The sequence below is a fragment of the Pleurodeles waltl genome, chromosome 2_1 (assembly GCF_031143425.1).
Source record: "Pleurodeles waltl isolate 20211129_DDA chromosome 2_1, aPleWal1.hap1.20221129, whole genome shotgun sequence".
Lineage (NCBI taxonomy): Eukaryota > Metazoa > Chordata > Amphibia > Caudata > Salamandridae > Pleurodeles > Pleurodeles waltl.
In genome coordinates, this window is record NC_090438.1 from 194143863 (window position 1) to 194159500 (window position 15638).

Sequence of the window (15638 nt, forward strand, 5' to 3'; positions counted from 1 at the left end):
GGTGTGTATGATGTGTGGGGTGGAGTATGTGTATTTAAGTGAGTTGAGTGTGGTGGTGTGTGTTGTTTTGTGTGTGGATAGTGTGTGGGTGATGGTGTTGAGTGGCTGTGGCTGTTATGTTTTGGATGCTGGTGTCTCGCTCTTGTCTTCTTTACGAATTTTTAAGCGTAGGGGTTTGTGGGTGATGTGGGTGGGTGTTTTATATTGTATTGTGTGTGTGGGAGTGGTGTGTGTATGTGTATCAGGTGTGTGGGATTCAAATCGTCCAATGTGGGTGAGTTTTGTTCGTTTGTGTGTATTCTGACCGCGCCGGTGTGTCCCGCCAATGGAATACCGCGTTTGAATGACCGCCGCGTGGATTCGTGGGTCGTAATGGCATGGGCGTATTTCTGTTGGCGTGGCGGTGGAGGTTTGGTCACCTCCACCTTTCCGCCGACCGCTGGTCTGGCGGTCTGTTGTGGCGGTCGGATTTTCGGAGGTTTGCCTTCTGCGGGTCAGAATGACCGTGGCGGGTTTCCGCGACCGCGGCGGGATTATGGAGGATTTCTGACCGGCGGTAGGCGCCTTTTACCGCCGAGGTCAGAATGACCACCATAATCCTTAAGATACTCAGGAGTCTTATGACTCCTTTGTGTTCTCTTCACTTCTCCATATTCAGTCCTTGCATTCCCATTCACATCCTTTGGAAGCACACCACGCTCTTCTTCTTGAATAAATGACTCATCATCCATCATCATATAGTTACTGCACCCATTCACTTCACTACTATGATCCGTCGTTTTAGGATCTACCATATCAGCACTTCCATACCATGCCACTTTTTGCAAATTCCACTTCTCGCCATTCTCCAAGATTACATAAAAATGCTGCACAACCCTCACTTTAAATGGACCACGAAATTTACTCCACATCCCTGATTTGAACTTAATTTTGACCCAGTCACCCTTCTGTATCTTGTTACCTCTCCACTCACTGATCCTAAACAAATTACTTTTCTCAGACTTTTCCTCACAAATACCATCACTCCCCGTACCTCTACCTGCATCGTAGATAGAATCATTCTCAAACAATGTCCTCATCCATGCCAGAAACAATTTCGTATCCACTTTCCTTCCTTTCATCAACTCAAAAGGAACCTTTCCTGTTACGCTATTTCTGGTTGTACGATATGCCCAAACCATATCTGTCATTGTGGACTCAATTTCTTTGCCATTCGTGACCGCTATCTGGATCGCCCCTTTAACTACTCTGTTGGCTCTCTCCACAATACCATTGGCCCGAGGATTAAATAAACTCATGCGAGAATGTTTGATACCTGCTTTCTCCAAAAACAAATTAATCTCTGCCGAGACTAACTGCGTACCATTGTCTGTGATCAATTTACAAGGGTAGCCTTCTTCTTCAAACACAGTTTCCAAAACCCTTATAGTGGATGCAGTGGTAATCTCCCTCACAAACTTCACCACTAACCACTTGGAATGCACATCCACCAACACTATGGCAAACTTCAACGCAGAGCTCAAATGTGCTAATGGCCCAAGGAAATCCAAGCACACACTATTCCATATTCTGCCTGGATCTTCAATAACAACACTACAGGTCTGGCTACCAACCTTTAACCTTTTTTCACAATTCAGACATATAGTGCACCTTTTCACCCACTCTTCCACATCACCATCCATTCCAGGCCACCCAAAATTTTCACGCAACCTTTTTTTTGTCAGAGTTTGTCCCAAGTGCCCCTTGTGAGACAGTCTGATTAAATTCCAACGTAAACAAGAAGGGGGAATTAATTTGTCTCCCCTCATCAAAACTTCATCCTGTACCACTGACAATTCATCCAACAGCTTTACATAAGGGCGTACAGAGGTACTCACACAACTCTCCCTTTTTGCACCACACCTCACCATATCAATTACCTCCACCAAAGTATCATCCTGCTTTAACTTTGAATTCCACTCTTTTTCTGAAATCGCACCCCGTAAACAGTCATGAACATCTTCTACACTTGCAACTACATCTTCCTTTATCCTCCTTTCTAGATTCGCCTCATCGCCCTTCTGCAATTTAACCGGCATACGCGTCAAACAATCAGCCTGAGTATTACGCCAACCTGGAATATGTTCTAAGACATACATAAACTCAGTTAACCGTGAGTCCAATATAGCTAGCCTTGCCGACCCCTTTCCTGCTCCTCCATGTTCCAAAACCTTGACTAAAGGCTTGTGATCTGTACACAACACAACTGTCATACCCCAAATGTGAGTGCGGAAATGTTCCAATGCCCACACAGCCGCTAACACCTCTCTCTCAATAACGGAATATTTCCGTTCACTAGTAGTGAGAGATCTTGACGCAAACGAAGAAGACACTGAGGCAGAGAGAGGTTTCCTTTTAACTTGAAGTTTACTCTCAGAAGAGCAACAGCTCCATGCAGCATCCCCTCACCAGCCTGACAGAGTAACTGACTCAGTCAGAGAATGCTCCGCAGAACCACACACCACATTCCAACAATAACATTCTACAATACATCACGTCTTTCTTTAAAGGAATACTACAATACAACACTGACACGCAGAAACCTTGAAATTGAATGTTCCTGCCGGTCAGACAAGCAGAAAAAAAGTGCTATAAGATAGCACTCTACTCCCTTAAAGGAGCCGTATCTCGTAGCACCGGGGGGTGACTAGCACCCTTGAAACGTGCACTGTCTGCACAAAGCAGACAGTGCACATTCTGACTGTGCTGGGCCAGGGGGTCCCTGCAATACCCATGCCATGGGCAGTGCAGGGGCCCCCCTGTGGCTCATGGCACTTGTTCTCCGCCAGCCTTATCATGGTGGGGAAACCGACAGAAAAAAGGCTGGTGGATAACAAGGTTGTAACCAGTAGGGTACAGCTGAGATCAGCACCGCCCTGGTTGATTACAATAAAGACCACTGTCACCCCGTCAGGATCTTCGATCCTGGCGGAGACGTCGGTTGGTTGGCGGTCCGTCTGCCAAACTTGTAATGTGGCAGTGGGATCACCACAGCCCGACAGCCCAACCTCCACCGTGAGTCTGGCAGTCTTGTGACCGCCCGACTCGTAATCAGACCCTTACTATTTTTAATTCCACATCTGCCTACCTTCAATATATTTATGTCGTCCGTAAAATGTATGTGGTACAAGTCATGGAAAATCAATACATACTTACCTCTTGATATTTTTATCCACAATATTAAGGCCACACTATTATGGTAACATGAGCTAGGCATCGGAAATAATGAAGATGCAACCTACCAGTGTTGCAGTCAAGCTTCCTCAGTGCATGGGAAAATACGAGCAACCACACAAAGAAGAACAAAGTTTTAAAATTTCACTAAACAACTGAATTGCTTAGAGTGTTATTTGGCTATGCTGTGAACAAGTTAAAACATAAACTCTCATGATAGCTGTTCTGCTTGCCTCTTCTGTGATGTCATACTTATGAGCTAATTGTGTTTTTTCTACAGCAACCCCTTAACATGCACAGTTCATAAAAGTAGTCTTGAAGAAAACATTTTTTTGCAGGTTTTACCTAAGTTAAGAATGCTTCTGTTTTTTCAGCCTATCTTCAGTCGAACCAGGTCATGGGCTGGGGAGAGAAAGCCATTGAACTGCGCTCAGGAGAATCAGGAAACTTAGAAGGTGTGTTCATGCACAAGAAAGCACAGAAGCTGAAATTTCTCTGCGAAAGAAATGACAAGGTAGGTGTATTATCAGTTTCGGTGTTTACACTAAATGTGCTTTGTTTGCTCTTTTTCACAGAAACAGGTTCTCAAAAAATTAACTAGGAAACTATGTTTCACCTGAAGCAAAAGGTGGACACAGTCCCACCAATTTAAAAACAGCTATGGATGGGGGGCATGCAAGATGTGTAAAGCGCATAAACTATCCTGATTTCAACTCAGGCTTAGATTGATGGGTGGGGTGCTTGAGGTCTTACAATCCCATAATAAATGTAGTTTGTGATAAATAGGTGGGTACAGGTGCTTTCAGTTGGGAATACAGAGGTGTCTGCTGGATATTACCTGGACTTGTTACACACAATGTTGGTTATTTCACAAAATAATGTGCTTTCTCTCACTTAGTTCCCCTACCAATTTGCATTCCTCTACCTTTTCGCTTCCATGCCACACTAGGCAAAGGTCTACTTTATGCAAATCAGTATCAACCCCACTACTCATGGGGACAGCCTGTCCCGAACAGCCAGGTAAGGCTCCCTCTAAATGGGACGACATGCAACCCGAAACCGGTTTCAGCCTACTTAGGTCTCATCAGTGAGATATAGCTTAAGTCCTCTGGCAAAGTGAGCACGGAACCCACGTCCCGGCATCCGCATTACTCTTAGGAAATAAAGTGCAACAATAAAAGAGTGGTGAATGGAATGATTTAATTAATCTCAGTCACTGACTATCACTTGGGCCGCATTCTAGTCCATTGGTTGTTTATTTACCATGTCACACTAGATAAAGGACTGTCTTATGCAAGTCAATGCCAACCCGCTCCACATGGGAACAGTCTTTACTAAACTGCTAGGTAAAGCCCCCTCCAGCAGGGTCCACAAGCAACTCCAGACTGGTACACCTGACTGAAGATGCTCAATTAGGCTGAAGCCACTCTTGGGTTGCTTGTGTTCTGGGTTAAGGAGGACCTGCCTTGGCAGTCCGGGCTGGGTTGCTCCTTTGGAGCAGGACCAAGACTGAATTTAATTTTGCTGGGTCTAATCTGAGTTGTCTTGGAATGATGGATTGGAATTCTTCTCAGAGTAATTGCCAGGAGTTGGACTTATTGCAAGCATTCCTCCCTTAGCCTTTTGCATGTTTGATGTAACACAATAAGTGGCCAAGTGTATGCCCATGTGGTCCCTTGCACACTGTGCCACTAGAGTCAAGCTACACCTAACTGAAGAGGCCCAATCAGGCTGAAGGCACTCTTGGGTTGCTTGTGTTCCAGTTCAGGGACAGTGGTGTAACAAAGACCCCCTGCAGTCCCCATGGTGCGGGGAGGGGGGGCACAGGGGACTCCCACAGCACAGTATCCTGGCCAGTTAGTGCAGAGGGGGGCCCCTCCAAGCACTGTGCAGCGGGACCCCTCAAGTTTAGTTATGCCACTGTTTAGGGACCTAGTTTTGCTATTTGGTCTGGATTGCTTCTATTGGAACTGGATCAAGACAGATTTGCATATTGCTAAGGCTAATCTGAGGTGGCATGGTGGGCAAAGGAATGATGGGCTGGTATGCTTTCCAGAGCAATTGCCAGTGGTTGGTCTTATAGCAACCATTCCTCTCATCCTTTTGTGTATTTGAGGTAATAAGCATCATAGCAGCTTTGCTACACCACTTTGGTTGTTCTTTCCTTCTATGGCCTATGGCCATATCATTACCAAGTGGGCTGGCTCAATGGAGAGCTGGGAGCCTGTTTAATGCGTCTGTAATGTATAAAGTGAATTCTTTTAAATCAATATTTCTCAGGTTTAGTGCTTGGTTTTCAGACAGTGAAGCTCAGGAAGAGTGAGCAGGTTTTGCCTCTTTCCGTTTCTGAGCTTGCTGTCTAAAATATGGCTGTAACTCAGAGAAATATGGAGTTTAATGAATTCACTTTGCACGATGCATGTGCATAAATCAAGCGCTCAGGCCGGGGCTGAGTTAGGACAGGCCATCATGATGCGGTCCTTAACGTACATTATGCACTGAACTAGAGCATCCGGAAAAAAATCTTTTGTAAGTATTCCTCAACAGAGAAATATTTAACCACTGTTGCTGTGTACGTTTGTGAGTGCTAGAGTAGGTATACATTTTTTTAACATGGCTCAAGGCCATGAGTAATTCACTGCTTGGGACTTAAAATTGTGCCTTTATTCAGAATGCTGTTTATGTGTGATTCACAAACAAATCCAGCATTATTAAAATGCATGCATGTGGTGCAGATGGAACTGTTTGCCAGTCACATGCAGTGAATGGAACATGTTGCCTTTAGCGCAGTTTATCTTGAAAGAAGTATTCTGTCAGTCTATCCACCCCCCACCAGTGCTCCCTGTATCATATGTGATAATGTTTTATGATAAGTGTAAATAATATTAGAAAATTCCCAGCCTGGGAGTAGAATGACACTGTGTTCATTTAACACATGTGGACTCTTAAGAGTCAAGCATGTAATGCACTTTCTGTTCTGCCCACCATGGCCATGAAGAATGACATACTGAGAGGCGTAAGGCTCTGTGGAATCAGAAGAGAAGCTGTCCTTGTTTCCCACTTTGACTCTATTGTGAAGGGTAGATTTGGGTTACAGCATTTCCTCCAAAAAACAGTTATTGACGATAATGCCCATAAAGAAACAAACCTAAAAATGCCTTTGCTCTTCAGGAAAGACTTAAATTCATATCTCTGGACTCTGAAAATGCACGTTTTGACAAATGCAATCTAATTGCAAATTATTGTTGAACTTTTCGGGAGACCTCTCAAGCCACTATTACATGATGAATGAATACCTAAAGCATAGGTTTTTTCAGTTATGTCATACATCTAGAGCAATGAAGGAATGCACACCACATGCTGCGTAAAGTTATGTTATGCAGATTTGTATAGTGCGCTATCCTCCGGAAAAGTATCCTGGCTCCTGGCGCTGAGCAGATGTAAGTCTAGCACACATAGGGCATATTGGGACTACTTGAAAAGCCAGGGCTTCAGCTTCTTGTGGATTTCAAGAAGTGAAGAGGAGGCTTTTCTGTGAAGCAACAGATTGTTTCATGCTTAAGGAGTGATGTAAGGGGAAGGTTAGACTGCCAGGTCTCGTTTTCTGTATGTGTGAGTTATGAGCAATTAGGAGTCTGAATGAGCGGAGGTGTCTGGAAGGTTTGTAAAGTCAGGTGTGATTGTTGAGTTAATGCTGGGCCAGTGGTATGTAGTGCCTTGAAAGGGTAGGTGAGTAGTTTGAATTGTGCTCATTTGTGAATGAGGAGTCAGTGGAGACCCTTAAGGTGTTGTCTTCTGATGGGAGTGTGGCATGGGAGGTTAAGAGTAATTCTAGCAGCTGAGTTCTGAATGGTCTGCAGCCTTCTGGTGAGTTTTTTGTTGATCCTGGCATAGAGGGTATTCCCGTAGTCCAGGGCGTGCATGACTATTTTCCAGGTGCTGATGGGGACCCATTTAAAAACCTTCCTCCGCATCTGCATGATATAGAAGCATGAGGGAATGACAGCATTGTTTTAGTCTTTATTGATTGATTGATTAATTAGACTTTATTTTGATTATAAAAGTATAATCATAAAAGAATAAAACTTACATATAATCACATAAAACATCAGGTCATATGTAACACAGTAAAAACATAAACATAATTCATGTAAACACATAAAAAAAGGCCCGATGATACATTAAGAATTCAAAACTTTGTTCGAGAATGGAGCATTTAAAAAAAAAGAGCAGACCAGGGCCACTACCTGATCGCCCAGCAATTGCAAGTAAAAGAAAGCTGGTCTATACTGATAGAACCACCTTGCCTTGAGGATAGGCAGCAAATACATCCATCGGAGGAGATTGTACACTTCGCAAAAAAGGACAAACTAGACTAGGGACTGAAGAGAGCGAGAAGCCCTTGTGGAAGACAGCTTCCACAAGGGCACACCCTTATGGAAGCTGGTAACCATCCAGGGTAAAGTGCTCCTGAGCCCAGGTCTCCTGCAATAAAATTACATCAAATTGGGTAACAAAACCTTTACACCCTTGAGCCAATAGTTTAGTCTTAGTACCCACTACATTCCAACTAAGCAATCCTGTGGCATCCCCCTCAGGGCAGGTCTCACCCTTGGATATGCCCACAAGCCGCCGAGTTCATACGGGGTACAGATTAGGAGATATGGCTGCACATAGTCATTATGATCCAAACCCAAAAAGGGCGCAAACCTTTGAAAGACTGGAAATGTTTGTTTAGGAGATATGGCTGCACATAGTCAGTCATTATGATCCAAACCCAAAAAGGGCGCAAACCTTTGAAAGACTGGAAATGTTTGTTGGGCCGGCCCCATGGCACCACACCAGCTCTCCCCTGTGGATGGCCAGTACATGCCTATAAAAAAGCCCACAAAGGCCTGAAAAAACACTGAAACCAGGTGGTCCAAAAAATACAGAAACCAGGTGGTCGACACCGGGACGAACCGTCCACCAGGCAGATGGCTAGGCTGCGTGTTTTACAATTGATAACCACACAATCCCCACTGGTGGATTTAACTCCTGGACCCACCCATTCCGCTCTTCTCACATACAAAATCCCATTATATTTGTTAACATTAAAATCAGAATTGATACATAGCCAACGAAAAACTGTTTTCGAGAGCTTCAGTAGTCTCCTTGAAATGGGAAGAGCTTTTGGGACCCCTGTCATAACGGCGACATAAGGACTGCATTCTGGGGGTAAGTTGAGACGCAGAAGCTCAATGTCCCTGATAGAGACCCCCCTCTCTCAAGCAATTAGCCCCTCTGTGCCGCCCCATCACCCTTATGAGCAGATTGAGGCCCCTACTGCAAATCCCCAGTTACTGGTCGAGGGTCCGCATGCCCACCCATATCCACAAACTTTGGCTGGAACTAGTCAAAGAATTTGCGTACATGTTCACACATCCAGCAGTAACGGCAGCCCCAGTTGATCCAAGAGGGCCCCCCTCTTCCATTCCACCATGTTAGTGCTGTGGGACAATGTGAATAATGATGAAGCAGCAACTTCTAGTTAGGACGATCTTTCCTCAAAGGGGACAAAACTTTGGGCGAGCACACGCTTAAATTTGCCCTCTGTAAGATTTCAGTCAAAGTCAGGTGCCTCCTGCACTGGCGCAAGGGTATGTAGTATTGGGCTGATGCACTTGGGAGTTACAGGAGCAAGTAACAGGCCTTGCAGTAGGGGCAAACTTGGATTGGCTCTTTCTATTGGGGGCAGTGGCCCACGGGGGGCTACTATGTGTTTCCTGCACCACGCTCACATGGCCTTCCAGAGGCTCCAGATGGCCCAACATAGTCATTGCAGTTGAGGACACAGTTGCATCCTGCACTAGCCCCTGTGCAGCCTGCCTGGCTGGGATGGGGGAGGGGCATAAGTGGAAGGGGATTTTGGGTCAATATTTCTGGCTTCCAGGGACATGCACCGCTCGGCCAGATTGACTTCTTTAGTGATCACCCCTACGGCCCAGGCTGGGAATGAATTAAGACTGGTACTCTGGCCCAATTTACCGGCCATATCTTATTCCTCTTGTTGCTTGTGCTTGCCAATGGTGAAATAAGGGGTGATCTATATAACTACAAAGTCTATACAACAGTCAAATTCTAAACAACAGTCAAAATGGTGCCAGATAGACTCACCCTTGAGGTTCCAAATCTCTTCTTCCACAGAAGAAAGAAAAGCCCCAGAAGAAAGAGGTCCAAGGAAGGGCCCGGCATGGCCATCAACAGGTGATGACAGGCGTAGCTGGGCCAGGTCTTTGTCTGGGAATGTCTAGAGGCAGTCTAGAGGGCCCTTATTCAACACCTCCTGGTGCAGCAGTGTCATGACAGCCCCCTGCCATCAATGGTGGCTCAGTGGTGGTGCTGGGGGTTGTTGTCCAGCCCCTAGAAAAACAAATGGCACGTCACACGCCCTGCAGACTAGAGCACCCTTATGTAGCGCCTCCTGGTGGGCAATGTCATAGCAGCCCTCCTGACTTCAGCGGTGGGTCAGTGGTGCTGCTGGGGGTTTTAGTCCGGCCCCCAGGAAAACAAACTGCGCATCTTAGTCTAGTTTGCTGTCGATCATGATCTTGAGGTTCTTGGCTTGGGTGGTGGTGTTGGTCTTAACTTAGCCACCAACTGGAGTCCCGTGGTGATGTGCCCTTCCCAAAGATCACAGTTTCAATCTTGTTGGAGTTCAGCTTTAGACAGTTGGTCGTCATTCATTGGGCGCTTTCAGTCATGCAGGCATTGAACCTGATCTGGCTACTGGGCTTCATGTCGGTGAGGGAGAGGATGAGTTGTGGTATCAGCATAGGACACAAAGTTGATGTTGTGAGAGCAGATGATGCAGGCTAGAGGGATCATGTATGGGTTGAAATGGGTCATGCTCAGGGAGTATCCCCGTAGAATTACGCAGAGGAGGTCGCAGTCATCCAAGATGTACGGTGCCAGGCTGACTGACCAGGTCTTTTCAGTCAAGAAAGAGCACAACTGGAGTGCATGTCCTTGGATTCAAATGCTGTGTAGGCATTAGAAGAGAATGGGGTGGGAGACTGTGTCACCTCTGTTCAGAGTCACGAGGATGTTAGCAGAAGGAGAGGGGACTAGGTTTCCTGGTGCTGGGCCCAGTCCAAGAGCTGATGGGCTCAGACAGTCTTGCTTTTAGCACAACTTTGGTGCACTGAAGGTACGCCTGCTGAGTGTCCATGCTGCCTCGAACCTAGTTCGAGTTTTGTCCTGAGGAAAGTCACTGAAATAGCTTGTGGGTCAAAGCGTTGACATTGGAGTGGGGGGTCATCTAATATTGAAATAGGTTCTAGTTTTGCATCAGTATTTACACTGAACTGAACATTTTAAAGTGTGGATACCCACAAATATCATATTATAATTATCACCATTGCACGTATGAGCACTGCACAATCTGAGCTTTATTGATTCATTTTTTAGTGCCTTGTTGTAAGAACAATACATTGTAATTTTTGTCGATGATTAAGATTGGCATGTATTTTAACCTCATGTGTAACCTTAATTGAGACCCACGGATCCACATGTCCTATTTTACAGTATACCTAGGTTCTGTTGTTTGGGCAGACTGAGGTTTGGTCTTGTGTATTTTTCTATGGGAAATCCAGTGATGTCACATCCTGTACAGATGGATGATGGAAATGTGCCTTCTTGCTTAGCTTCTTCTTTTAAAGGCAGTTTTTGCGGGAAACCAGTGACGTCACCACCTGTGCAGATGGATGATGGGAAATCCAGTGACATCACCTCCTGTGCAGATGAATGATGGAAATAAGTCCTCTTGCTTAGCTTCTTATTTTAAAGACATCATTATTTTGCAGCAATATTTTGGTTGGACTAGGATCGCAATGTTCAAATTGAATTTGTGAAAACATTCTCAGTTGAACATTGGAAGGATTTCCTAAGGCACTGGGATAACAGACTCAACTTGCAACTTTTATTGCTATGGTGAGGAAATATCCAGAATACTGAGCAGTACAATAAAGTACTTGGTATAACACAGAAGCCAACCTCCATTCTGTAGACCACCACCTAGGCGTTCTACTAATCAGGGAAGAAAACAGTGCAGGAATGAGCTACAGTGCCTTTTCACATGGCAGATTATAGAAGTTGCATTACTATGAATGATAACAAATAGTTCCAGACACATCTGTGTTTTTTTCTAGTTCGACCATTTCATCTGTAATCTCAATTTATGCTTATACTTATGAAATATGATACAGTCACACAGGAGATGCTAAGGGCGAGATTTAAGAAAAGTGGTGCTACATTACATGTAAAGCCACTTTTCTTGTGGCCCCTTGCTCCCCCTCCTACTGCCACCATGCGTTCGCCAGGTAGGGGCAATAGTATCAACAGGAAATGTGCCAAAAATCTTGGCGCTTATCCTGAAAAGTACTTAGAGACGTGTTATAAATAATTGCATGCCTCCTTTTAACGCCTGCTCTGTGCAGGCATTAAAAATGCAGCTACAAATGATGCATTGGAATGTCATCGATTCTACTGCACCGTTCCTGCGAGCCCCCTAACTGGGGAATGCCCCCCTTGCATACATTATGCCTTGCACAAATCCATTGCACCACTCTGGAAATCAGATGCAGCAAAAAAGAAAGCAAACTCTATAAAATAAGTTTTATGACTCCACTATGTGCTTCTAACAGCCTTAATATTGGCGCTGATCTAAATCTGAATTTGAGTCCAAAGGGTGTACTCTTTCAGATGCAACATGTCTATGGATCATGGCTTTTGGCTATGCAAATTCCTCAAGAAGTTTGAATGAATTTATGTTGATAACCAGGACAGAAAATGGAGTGTCATCTGATTTTAATGGTCAGAAAGACCGTTCCTGCAAACTTATCCCTAATCAGACTGGACAATCTCAGAATTGGGAGATTGCCCCTGGAAAACCAGTTATCATGTGGTAATGATTTTCTTAGGGCATGTTTAACAGCTAGTTTAATCACAACACTCTCAATGGGGCACTCTCTGTTAATGTACCCAAATCCAACATAGGTACGTTGCTCTAGTTAGAATACATCCATTTATTCCCATCTTCTTCTCTCAAATAATGGGGTTCATGATATTGTCTTGTGATTAAAACTTTGATACCACGTAAGTAGCATTGATAACTATTTCATTTCAACCGAGATATTATTAATCCTTTGACTATCAGGGTGATTGCACATTGCTGTGCCGAAGATGTTTTGGAGAACAAATGGTGATGGGCTGTTCAAACAACCCATCACACATCTATACTATGGTTCTGATTTAGATATTGTCACAACAGTGAATGATATCCTGTGCGCCAAAATCTAAAAACCACAGGAAATAATGGTATTTAGATTTCGGTGGATAGGATATCTTTCACCGTTCTAATGGTATAACCTATCCGCCAATATATAAAACATGCCCTATATATCTTGGATGGCACATTCAGAGCTATCTATCAGCGTAAACACAACATCAATAGTTCATTACATTCTGAAAATATAATGAAACATGTGGCTATGTTTTTATTTTCAATCTGATATGTTAATATTACATTGCACGTCTTAAAGGGAAACATATTTCAGGATATTGAAACATAAATCCTGGAATACTCATCAAACAATTGAGGAACAGTTTCCCCTGAATGTCTGAAGTCTGGAAATGGCAAATATATGTGTTATTCTTAGGTAGCATATGCTCCACAAATTTTATATTATAAAAAAAAATATATCCAAATATTAGCCAAATGACAGGTTATTGTGTACTTTTCACTTGATGACAGCTCTCATGTTCAGAACTATATAGAGAGTATAAAAACTATATATTTTCGAATTGTGTGCAACCTAAAGATTCCAGTGGTGTAAGCCAGACTTTGCCATGACTGGCTGGCCAGGAGAAATGCTAAATATGATATTTGTCAGTTTATCAGCATTTTCTTTTAAAAACATGGTTATCCCCTCCAGTCTATCTCAAGGAGGAACATATTCCTGCTAAGATATGACCCACATCTTTCTTTAAATTGGTGTCTTAGGGTATGGGAATAGAGTTTCTCTGTATTCGAGTTGCCCCCAGGCAAACATCTGGGTGCGGTGTACGGAGAACATTTAGAAAACACATGAAAGTGAAATGCTGGTTTTGGGTACCTGTCGCTTTCTCACAGTAATCATTCCAGGACTCTACAAAAAATGTCAGGAATTGAACTATTCATTTGGGAATGGCAGCCCTGTCAACTAAATAAACACAACTTGGTTAGTCTAAAGCAGGTTGTCTGACATAATATTGATGTCATAATTATCATTTGAACAGAATAATGTGAAAACATTATCGAAGTCCAAAATATCGAGAAGTTGCCCCTGTTAAAGATATAACCTTCTAACATTTTGGAAGTCAAGGTGTTCCAGCAGGGTAAGGTCCTAGAATGAATTCATCAAGGGTCCCTAGAAGTCAGATATGTTGTTGCTGCATCCAGCTGAACCTGTTGGTTTTGGCACCAAAAGCTATGAGAGGGACAAAGTTAGGTTTTGTAGCATCTGGGATAGATTTGCCGCCTCACACTGGTTGAAGATTTTATCTATAGACTATGTTTTTTTGGTTCTCAAAATCGGCTGTGGCCACCGCAAATCGCAAAGGGAGGGGCTGGGGGATAAATAAAAATTATATAATAATACTTTTTTTTTAAAACCTTTTTCCCGTCGTCACCACCGCGCCTCCTGCTGCGTTGCTCCTCTGGTCTTCTCGCTGGGACACCAGCTCAGGCTCCCCAGCAATCCTGACACTGCCTATATGCTAAACATAGCATGTAAGCAGCGTCAGGATTGGTCTGAGCTGCTCAGAGTGCCGCTCAGACACAAGCCTGGGGTCTGTGTTGTTTCTCCAGCCCAGCTATAGAGCCGGGTTGGAGAAACCTAAGTACGCATAGGTGTTTGGCCGGCCTAATACAACAGGCCACACATACATGAGCACTTAGTGCACTTTCCCCTCCTCCCTCCTTCCACCCTACACACCCCAGTCTGCCACACCCTGGGCACACTTCTGGCTGAACCAGCAGATGAAAGACGAAACAATAATTAAATCTTGTTTCATCTTTCATCTTCTGGCTTAACCAGGGGGATGATGCTCCTTTGCCATTAGGAAGGAGCCGCCCCTGCTCAAAATATTAAAGTAGGCCAAACGTGGAAGCTGTAGCCATTCAGGGCAAAGCCAGGCTCTATGCCCTTTACCACATTTTCAGTTGAACTCAGCTCCCTGACTCCATTTTACTGAGGTGGTATAAACTACCCACTTTTGGCCAACTTCTGAAAAAGTGTCTTCTGGTCACTTCTAGGTACTTCTAGGTACTCAACACAAGCTTCTAAGCAAAAGGTCTGTCTTTAGACAGGGATCCTAGGCCCCTTGGTCAGTTGGGCACTCTTGGATTAAAGAGTACTTCTGCTATTTGTGTCCCTGGAGCAGGCAAACAGAGTTGGCTAGTCAATCCAAAAATATACACAGTTCCATAACCAGAATAAGCGTTTACTGGTTCTCTAGTTCCTGAAAAATTTAAGGCCCATACATATACTTTTTTAGCACCGCATTTGCACCCCTTTTTGATGCAAAAATGGTGCAAACTTTCAAAATACAATTGTATTTTGCAAGTTTGCACCACTTTTGCATCACAAAATGACGCAAATGCCCTCGCTCACCATCCGGTGACATGCCTCATCATAGGGCTTTGCTCCTCGTCAGGCCGGCACTGCAATGCCTGACGGGTCCCCCAAGGGGGCTCTTTGCCAGAGATCTTTTGAAGATCGTAAAAAGCCGGTCAAAAATATATTAATGCAGGATTGGTATGGAGAGGAAAAAATCTGTTAAAAATGGCTAGAGGTAAAATGCTATTTTATTATGATATCAAACCTCTGTCATGGTTAAAAACAAAAAATATGGTGGGGAGAAGATAAAGTAAGGTTTAAACTCCCCCAGACAAAATTATTTCAGGTTACCACTAGATCCCAAGTTTTGGAATATAGTGACAGTAAGTACAGAATTACCTGCACTCATTCATCAATCAAGGTCAACATGTTTCTCGCTAGTAGTCTAAATGATCTGGCGCGATTCTTCAGGACCAATACACGTACTTAATCCTTTGAAAAGGGGGGGATGAACCCACACTCGGGTGAATCATAAGTAGCAGGAACCCTCCTCACATTAGTGGATTGGCCCCATCGGGGAAAGCACGGAGCCTGCGTGGTCCACAATGGTTTGGATCTGTCCACGGTAGATCGATGCACCTACCCACAGCTCGTAGCACCCGGTACTCAAACAGAGTTTGCTACCTGATCCTTGCAGAGCAGTTTCAGATCCTGGATGACAGTAGTCAAGAATCCTTCACTCCCTTTCATACTGAAGAGTCTTTTTTTATTTAGATGTGTCTTCCC

General features: G+C 44.1%; 1 protein-coding gene across 4 annotated transcripts in view; it reads left to right on the forward strand.

Annotated features, from left to right (window-relative positions):
• Window positions 1–15638, forward strand: part of NRK (Nik related kinase) — a 720008-nt gene that overhangs the window by 673987 nt on the left and 30383 nt on the right. For all 4 annotated transcript variants that reach the window (XM_069212387.1, XM_069212389.1, XM_069212388.1 and 1 more), the window contains one exon: window positions 3588–3727. In XM_069212387.1, the coding sequence (XP_069068488.1) occupies window positions 3588–3727 (140 nt within the window). The remainder of the gene's footprint in view (window positions 1–3587; window positions 3728–15638) is intronic.